At 34.7% G+C, this 10,306-nt stretch overlaps 1 protein-coding gene across 1 annotated transcript; it reads right to left on the reverse strand.

The window, feature by feature from the left end:
- Positions 1-1,876: 1,876 nt before the first annotated feature.
- On the reverse strand, positions 1,877-6,478 carry LOC133876224 (probable LRR receptor-like serine/threonine-protein kinase At3g47570). Its single transcript, XM_062314509.1, has 4 exons — positions 5,836-6,478; positions 5,616-5,759; positions 2,387-4,390; positions 1,877-2,229 (listed from the first exon to the last, which is right to left on the reverse strand). Exons 1-4 carry the CDS (start codon positions 6,476-6,478, stop codon positions 1,877-1,879), a joined length of 3,144 nt encoding a protein of 1,047 aa, XP_062170493.1.
- Positions 6,479-10,306: the final 3,828 nt, after the last annotated feature.

Below are 10,306 nucleotides of genomic sequence, written 5' to 3' on the forward strand. Positions count from 1 at the left end.
CAAATTCAATGATAGTGGACAATACAAATGTTGAACGCAAGCGTGACCTTGACTAACAGAATTGCAATGTGCAAGAATCAAGAATCAGAAAGTAGAGAGAAAGATAGAAGATGAAATGCATGTGGAGAACGAATGATTTCAATTAATATTTTGTGTAAATGATACGAAGAATCCTATCTTTATACAAGTATAAAAACAGAGTAAAGTAACTAATTAACTATCTTTATTACATCACGTGTCACGTGTCGGTAACTAACTGTCTAACTAATAAGTTTAACTTCAACACCTATTTACAACTGAATCTATCCCTCAAGATGAATGGTATATATAGGTTTATAACATTCATCTTGGACAAAAACTAATGAAAACAAGAACTTAATTAGCAAACTTTTCCATTTTGCGTATGCATTTTCCTACTCGTCTCAATAAGTCTTGCAAGGATGCTTTACCAATAATTATTATTTTTTTTGCTTAATTATAACATTATGAATTAGTTGTAAGATAAAAATATAGTTCATTACATATAAGTATATCAATGAATAGGTGGAACATAAGACCCTTGCCCGTCACTTAGGCCTACCATGTATGAGGTTGTAAGCATGACCGAAGGGAGAATGGTTGTTCCAGACATGATCCTAGAACTAAGCACCTAGACTGAAGATATGAGGTTTAAGGCCATGATAGGACCCCCATACGTCGACAAAGGCTTCGAGTGAAAGCCAGATTCTCCAACAGCACATTTTCTCGGGTAGTATGGCGCAACTCCTTTTGGCCCTTGGATTCTACGGCTCTTAATTTCTCTAATATATATGGTAGAATGGGTTGAGTTGTTTATCTCCCCAACATCTCTAGGGATCCTTATAACTGATCACCACATGTTACAAATATTTGAAGCTGTGTCGTGTGATCTTCTTTGGCATTACCGAAATAAAGCCTTTCATGATGCTCTCTCCTTTGATGTTGTTCAAGTCTCTCAACATATCAACAAGATTTCTATGGAGCACTTCATTGCTTGGAATCGAGTCCCGGCCAACTCCAGTGGAACGGTGGCTACCTCCTACAAGTCTTGGTTACAAAATCAATTTTGACATAGTAACCCGGGATACTTTTTCAACACAAGCAGTGATTTGTTGAAATCACAAGGGTCATATTATTAGTATGATCTCCCAAATTAGTTCTCCTTGTTTGCCAAATTATGGCGAAGCCTTAGCTGTGTGTCTAGCTATTTCTTTTGCTACTTCTCTTAATCTTGAGAAAGTTATCATTGAGGGTAACACTCAAGTGGTTATTCTATCTTTGCAACATCCCAAGAATCCTCCAGATTGGCGCATCTCATCTTTTATTTACGATATCATTGACTCTCTTCCAATCTCCATCTCCTAGAGTGTTAGAAGAGTCAATAGAAATGCAAACCTTTGTGTCCACTCAGTGGCACATTGGGTCACAACCAAATCTTTTTCTGGCCGCATTCCCACTACTCCTCCCCCTCCCTCAGTTTCTATTGTAAGTGGGAAAGACCCACCTCCTATTACATTATTAATGTAAGTTGCTTTATGGTTTATTTCTGCATTAAGCCTATTAGCTGTTTGTTTCTTGTTCAATGTACTTTAAAAAAAAAAAAATACAATCCCACAATTGCTTTCATTTGTGTCCCGATACCAAAAATAGTGATTTTTTTACCTTCAACACTTTGAGACTAACGTAGAATACCCATTGGCTGCTAACTATAGATGATAACTACAATCATTAACTGTACTAGTTATAAACAAATCAATGACTATAAAAAAATATCTTTAGTGGAGTCTTAAAAATATAATATTATTTCAAAAGCACGTACAAACTTGAAAGAGCTATAAACAAACTTGATGTTCTCATATTAGCTTCCATCAATATCTTGTAGAAAATTCAATTTGATCTTGTTGAGTGTGATTAAAATCCTTTTTGCATTAATCCTCTGCTCATGTAACTCATCACAACACTGCAACGCCAATCTCATTATGGATGACATACAATTCTCCATAGAAGCATAATCTTTTTCAGTTCTCAACAAATAGGCATCAACAACTTTAGTTACTGAAAAGGGTAAAGATTCCTCTACCCAACGCTTCAAGCTCATTTCTCCACCAAACATGTCATCAGTAGGTTTCTTTCTTGTGAAAGTTTCCATAAGCAAAATACCATAACTATACACATCGCCACTTGTTGAAACAATTCCTTCCAATCCATACTCTACGTGTAACATAACAATTAATCATGAGAACATAATTATATATTCCAAAGATATAAAGTGTTAAAATCAATATTCTACCAAAAAACTATAGTTATTTGTGTATAAATGAGTATAATGATAAACATGCAAGTTTTAGTTGTAGGCTAAAAATATCACCTGGTGCCATATACCCAATAGTAGCAAGAGTCATGGTTTGCATCATAGAATCTTTGTCACCTAACAGTTTGACAATTCCAAAATCAGCAACATGTGAGACCATATCTTCATCTAATAAGATATTGCTAGGCTTCAGATCACAATGAACAATAGGTGTTGAATAACCATAATGAAGGTATTCTAGTGCTGATGCGACATCAATCATTATATTTAGTCTTTGTAAGATACTCAAACAACAGTCTTGAGAATACAACCACTTTTGTAGGCTCCCATTAGGCATGTATTCCAATACAAAAGCTTTGAAGTCATTGTTACTACACGTGCTGATGATTTTAATAAGATTCCGATGACGAATGTTGCGTAGTACCCCACACTCAGTTTCAAAACTTTTGAATGCCCCTTCTACTACCAAGTTGAAAACTTTTATTGCAACAATCATACCATCTGAAAGGGTCCCTTGGTATACTAATCCAAAGCTCCCTTTACCAAGTAAGTTGCTTGCATTGAACCCTTTTGTTGCTTGAAAAAGTTCTTGTTGGGAAATTCTTTTCCATGTCGCTAGTTGTGGTGAGTTTGTCTCCACCAGAAGTTTTGCATTCCTTTTTTGGCGTCTTGTCCATTCTAATACAAAAGCAACTACAAGCATTGTTAACCCAATTGTTGGTAATACATACTTTAGTATAGATGCTACTGCGGTATTTTTGGGTCGAGAAGCACCTTCTTTACATGGGGGAACTTGCAATCGAGGAGCACCACAAAGTCCATCATTTGACATAAATGATGCAGCAAAGAAGTATACAAATGGTCCTCCTACAGGAATTTTTCCTTCCAGTCTATTTGAAGAGACATTTAGATACTTGAGTTGTGAAAGTCCTTCTAAGGACTTAGGAATCTCTCCAGATAAATTGTTAATGGAAAGATCCAAGAATTCCAAACTTATCAATTTACTAAAAGATTCAGGAATTGAGCCTTCTAATCTATTGTCCGCCAATGAAAGATTAACTAAATCGTTGAGGTCACCAATTGTTGTTGGGATATCACCAGATAGTTGATTTCTTGATAACTCCAATTCCATCAACACCTTCAAATTTCTAATCTCTAATGAGAGAGAGCCATTTAGAGAATTTGATGACAAGTCGACCTTTAAGATATAAGAGAGGCTCCACAAACTCAAGGGAATCTCAGATGTTAATTCGTTGAAGTGTAAATAAAGATATCTTAGAAAAGTTAGATTATTTACACATGTAGGAATAGGTCCAGAAAGCTCATTATGACCTAAATTCAACTCAAACAAGCTCTCTAAATGACAAAGATCAAATGGGATGAGACCTTCTAGTCTATTATTATCAACTCTCAATCCTTGAAGCTTGTGCAATTTTCCCACAGTAGTTGGAATAGGTCCAGTCAATTCATTAAACTGTAGAGACAAAGTCATCAAGTTGCTTAAATTGCCTATATCTCTTGGAATGTTGCCCTTAATATTGCAATGATCTATGTAAAGTTCTTCAAGAGAAGTTGGGAGATTTCCAATGGAATCAGAAAGGATGTTATTCAGTAGATTACCTGACAACTGTAACTGTTTTAGATATGTCAAATTTGACAAAGAAGAGAAAAAGTTGAACTCTGGAGTAGAAGATTCAATGGTCAAATTATTGTTTGCTACGCCAAGCCCTGTAAGGAACCTTAAATTACCAAGTGCTTTAGGAATTAAGCCTGAAAATGAGTTGTCACTCAAATCTAACAGAGTGAGTTGTGAAGCATTAGAGATAGAGCTAGGAATTGCTCCACTTAGTTGATTTTCCCAAAGAATAAGTTGCTGGAGATTTGGAAGGAAGAGGCCTACATTTGATGGAAGATGGCCTGAGAAGTTATTGCAAACCATTGAAATTACTTGTACTGTTGAGATGTTAAATATCTCAAATGGATTTGGACCAATAAAGTTGTTGAAACTGACATCAAAGAGCTTAATGCTTTGTAGATTTCCAATTTCACTTGGTATTGCACCTGTCACAATATGAACAACCATGCGTTACTATTCAAAAAAAAAAATGCTTTAAATGAATCGTGCATACAAGTGAACAAGTGTAATAAACTAACAAAAACTTCAAATTAAGAGCTAATTAATAAATAGCAATAAATACAAAATCAGTCCATGTGGTTGGTTTAAACTATAAATCGTTCATTGCGGTATAAAAAATAATTCAGAGGTCCTCGGGGTAGGCTAAAATAACAATTCAGTCTTTGTAGTCAAATTTCGTTGAAACACTTGACGGATTTCGTTAGTGTACTACGTTAGCACCAACAGAATGATGACATGTGTCACTCTTAATTAAAAAAAATGTAAAATATATAAATATATAAAACCTTAAAATTAAAAACTTATTTAAAAAAAAAATAAAAGAAAAAAAAAAAAAAAGGTTGGGGGATGGGGGTGGCTCGAAGCCTACCCTAGAGCAAGCTAGGCGTGGCTCACAAGCCACACCTAGCTCATGGGCCTAGCCGAGCATCCACCTCATAGGCCAGGGTGGCTCAACGGCCACCCCCTGCTCTGGGGTGGCCTGTGCATGGCAACTAGTAATATATTGTGTATTCAATAGCCATAATGTATATTTTATTTCTCTGGTTTTTCATACGTGTGAATCCTTAAGTACATATACAGACTTAAGATCACAATTTCTCTTAAACTAATCAAATATCAAATACAGTATGATGAGAGTGACTTACAACTTTTTTTGGCGACGTATATAATTTTTGCAACTCATATTGATCATGCAAATATTTCTACCTTCATGGCTTCATATCATATCAGGATACTTTATGAAAAAAAAAAATTAAAACACATAAAAAAACATAGCCGTCTTTTGTTGATTTTTATTTTCTTTGTTGACTTTTATTTCCACATCTTTATTGGAATCATCTTGATTTTGCTACACTGCTTCGTACGTGTTTACAAGCAGACACATTAAGAAAAGCTCGACCGACATACCAGATCGATCACCAATCTGTCACTCGGAAGTTAGGAAGAGGGTCATTAAGAACCTAGTAGCAATAACCAATAGATTGCAATTCACAAGAATTTTCTTTCTTTCTTTTTTCCCCAAAGTTCCTTAAATCCGTTTGTTTCCTTATAAGTTGTGGACAAATTATTTTGTACTTTTAATTGAAGGGAACCCTAATTTGAGGCAAGAAAAAGTCAATGATGTCATCCATAAAATCAATCAAAACATACCTCCAAAGTTGTTGTGAGAAAGGCCTAACGCTATGAGCATGGTTAAGTTTTTAATTCCTTGAGGTACTCTTCCCGTAAATTTATTATTCGACAAAGATAAAATTTGCAGTTGTTTGCACTTGAACAAAGTGGGTGGAATAGTACCTACAAAACAGTAACCATTTGGAAACAAATACTCAAACTTGCAAGTGACTAAAAACTAAAAGAATACTAATCATACCTCCAAAGACGTTGTTGTAAAGGTATAAATCTCTGAGCATGGTTAAGTCCCCAATTTCCAAAGGTACACTTCCACTTAAATTATTATTCGCTAATGATAAATATTGCAGTTGTTTGCACTTGAACAAAGTGTGTGGAATAGTACCATAAAGCTTATTAGCTTCTAGGTGAATGACTTGCAATGATGAAATGTTGGAAATAATGGACGGCATCAGACCAGAAAGCATGTTGTCATAGAGATAAATATGTTTCAAGCTGTATATGTTGAAGATTGAGGATGGAATGGAGCCCGAAAGTTGGTTATGACTAAGATCAATTATTTTCAACCGGTAGAGATGAGACAACTCGTTTGGAATAGAGCCATGAAAACTGTTGTTTTCAATGTTTAGACTAGAAAGAAATGAAAGGTTTCCCAAATGTGGAGGAATGGTGCCTACAAGATCCATGTAAGAAAGGTTTAATGCGATGACTCGATGATGGTTGGAACCACAAGTGATACCGACCCAGTTGCAAATAGAGAAGTTGGTGGACCAGTTGTTTGTCAAAACATTGTAAGGGTCATAAGAAATTTGAGCTTTTAAGGCAAGAAGAGCAGATTGATCGATGGTAAGGTTGGGAACAGTTGCAATAACTAAGCTTGCCATGTAAAATTGCCACATGATCAGAGGTGACACACAAAGGGGGAATAAGAAACAAGTTTTCTCCATGAGGACTGTATGTTGGTCGAGGTAAAGGGGATTAGTGCGAGTTCAAGTGAGACTATACATACATATATATAAAAGAAGATCCCACCATCAAAAAAGAGAAAGGAAAAAGAATTGAGAACCCGAGTCACTAACATGTACAACCATATTTTCTTCGTCTAGCAAGACTTTACCTGGCTTAAGGACGCCGTGCACAGAGTTGTAGAAAGTAGAATAGTCATGATGAAGACATTCCAAGTCAATGTCAATGCTGATGTCCAATCGTTCATGGTCGACATTAAGAAAATTGGTGTAAGTGAGAATAACGACTTTGACAAGGTTGTCATGAGTTGACAGCAACGATTGATAGACGGGAAATGCACATCTCAAAAAAAAATTTTCAAAATTTGATTCTCATGTCATAATCTCATTAAATTTATTATTTTTAAAAAATGTGTCACAATCTTATGAAATTGTGATACATTATTTAAAAATAAATTTTTTTTAAAAAAAAATTTAAAAAGTCTAGCATTTCTCTTAATTAACACTTAACAGCAATGATTAATCGAGCCATGTAATTTCCATATAATCTAATTTAGTCATTCATGCAATGCTTTTTTTTTCCCCCTCTTTTTTCTATTCCATTCATCCGATGCTTAATGCTTCAAGTTCATTTCACAAGAAAAAAATTGCTCGAACAGTTGCCGGTTTATACCATGTAAATATTTCCATGAGAATGCTGAAAAAATCACCTCTTGTATATATTGTTCCTTCTCTTCCAACTAAATACATTTATATTCATGATTGAATTACTTTAACCACTAAAAACCAGGGGCGGAACTAGACATTAAAGTGTGGGAGAGACATAACTGAAAAAGGGTATAAAATTTAGAGAGAATTTTAAAATTTTGAAGAGACATTTGTTAATTTTGGAAGAGAGATTATATAAAAAGCATAAAATTTTAAAATAATTTAAAAATAATGAGGGGACATTAGTCCCTTAAAGTCCTACCTAATTCAGCCCCTCCAAAAAGTTTGAAACCACGGAACTATATATCAATTCTATGGTGCTCCCTAAAGTCACTAAAAAGACAACACCAAGCAAGTTGCATTGCTCAACTTCTTTCCAAGTCCATGTCAATGCTGATGTCCAGTCTTTCCTGGCCGACAAAATTTCAGACAATTTCTTCTTTGAAACTTGTGAGTGATCCTTGATACATTTATTTGCATGAGCATAATTGATTACGGCAAAACATGGTAAACATGACCTCTTGTATATATTGTTCCTTTTCTTCTGGCTAAATACATTTAGTCGAATTCTTAATTTGACATCGAATCCTCCCGGTAGCAATAAATTGGGACTAGGAAAGTCTTCCTGATGATAGTGATGGATCTCTCTAGGAATTATTTCGGGGAGATTTACAGGACTTGACTATGCCATTAATAACTTTTGGCACTTGCAATTCTTGGACCTCAACTAGTTGGATCGTTGTGGAAAAATTGCCAATGAAGTAATGGTTAGCATAAACATATTTAATATGCTAAACTAATACGCAGCGGAAAATAAAAGAAAAGATTTAGGGTTTTGTTCAAGCATTTTCAAGAACTTCTTAAAACAAAATAATAAGATGTATCTTTTCACCTATGCCTACTGAATGTCGTACTAATGTCTTTTATACTTAATATCTTTTTAAAAAATATTTAAAATTTCGTGTGAGCGGTAAATTGGTAATTATGTAATCCAAAGAGTTCAATCGATCATTAACTTGTATCATGATTGATCGAACTAGGTGCATCGAGATGATTCTTCAATCCAAAGAGTTTGGTCGATCCTTCGATCTTATCATGATCGATCAGACTAGTGCACCGTGATGATAAAAAATCCAAGAGTTCAATAGACCCTTCAATGGTATCACGATCGATCAGACTAGTGCACAAAGATAATACAAAATTCATAAAGTTTGATTGATCATTCAATCGTACCACGATGGATCAAACTAATGCATGAGGATCAATTGGACGTTCAAACGAATCTTAAATCGTGTTAAATTCGATTGATCCTTCGATTTTGTCCTTTTCTGTAATAGGAGGATGCTCAAGAAATTACCACAATCAATAATCTTGTAGAGTGAAGCAAACATATATGACATGTCTGCAAAGTGTACTTGGAGAAGCCATCAATTAGTTATGACTTGGGTAATTTCAGTATTGATCACTCGGAATTATTCAGTATGGAAAATGCTCAACATTCCGTAACTTACATGGTTGTACTTGGAATTTGTGAGAAAGAACAAGAAGATGTACAACCATATATATTTTCATCATCTAGCAAGACTTTACCTGGCTTAAGGACGCCGTGCACAGAGTTGTAGAAAGTAGCATAGTCATGATGAAGACATTCCAAGTCAATGTCAATGCTGATGTCCAATCGTTCATGGTCGACATTAAGAAATTTGGTATAAGTGAGAATAACGACTTTGACAAGGTTGTCATGACTTGACTGAAACAATTAATCAACGGAAAATGCTATGCATCTAAAAAAAAAAAAAAAATCCAAATTTGATTATCAAATGATGTATTATAACCTCATAAAATCTATTATTTAAAAAAAAAAAAAAAAAAAATGTGTCACAATCTCATGAAATTGTGACACATCATTTTGGAACAAAATTTTGAAAGAAAAATTTGAGAAGTCTAACATTTCTCTTAATCAAAACTTGACAGCAACGATTAATCGAGCCATGTAATTTCCATGTAATTTAATTTAGTCATTCATGCAATGCTTTATTTTTTCCCCCCTCTTTTTTTTATTCCATTCATCCAATGCTTAATGCTTCAAGTTCATTTCACTAGAAAAAATTGCTCGAACAGTTTCCGGTTTATACCACGTAAATATTTCCATGAGAATGCTGAAAAAATCACCTCTTGTATATATTGTTCCTTCTCTTCCAACTAAATACATTTATAATCATCATTGAATTACTTTAACCACTAAAACCAGGGGCGGAAGCCGCAGAACTAGACATTAAAGTGTGGGAGAGACATAACTGAAAAAGGGTATAAAATTTAGAGAGAATTTTAAAATTTTGAAGAGACATTTGTTAATTTTGGAAGAGAGATTATATAAAAAGCATAAAATTTTTTTAAAATAATTTTAAAATTTTGAGGGGACATTAGTCCCTTAAAGTCCTACCTAATTCTGCCACTCCAAAAAGTTTGAAACCACGGAACTATCAATTCTATGGTGCTCCCTAAAGTCACTAATAAGACAACTTTAAGCAAGTTGCATTGCTCAAATTCTTGCTACGCCATTAATATATTTTGGCACTTGCAATTCTTGGACCTCAACTAATTGGATCGATGCATGTGGAAAAATTGCCAATGAAGTAATGTCCTTCCAGAAACGTCACGGTTCAAGCATTAATCTTGGGGACTAATGCATGCACTGTGGATGTGGTGCAAATTTGGATTTCAACTTAATATCAAGGCCTATCCTTGGGTCCTCAAGCAAACACACACACACAAACACCGAGTGACACAGATAGGATTGGGTCTTGTGGATACCTTTCTCAGATTCAATGCCGTGTTATCCCCGTAAAGAATGATAACAAAAAGATGGCCCTCAAATTCAATGATAGTGGACGATACAAATGTTGAACGCAAGCGTGACCTTGACTAACAGAATTGCAATGTACAAGCTAGAATCAAGAATCAATAATCAGAAAGTAGAGAGAAAGAGAGAAGATGAAATGCATGTGGAGAACGAATGATTTCAATTAATATTCTATG

Source organism: Alnus glutinosa, chromosome 8 (genome assembly GCF_958979055.1).
Source record: "Alnus glutinosa chromosome 8, dhAlnGlut1.1, whole genome shotgun sequence".
Lineage (NCBI taxonomy): Eukaryota > Viridiplantae > Streptophyta > Magnoliopsida > Fagales > Betulaceae > Alnus > Alnus glutinosa.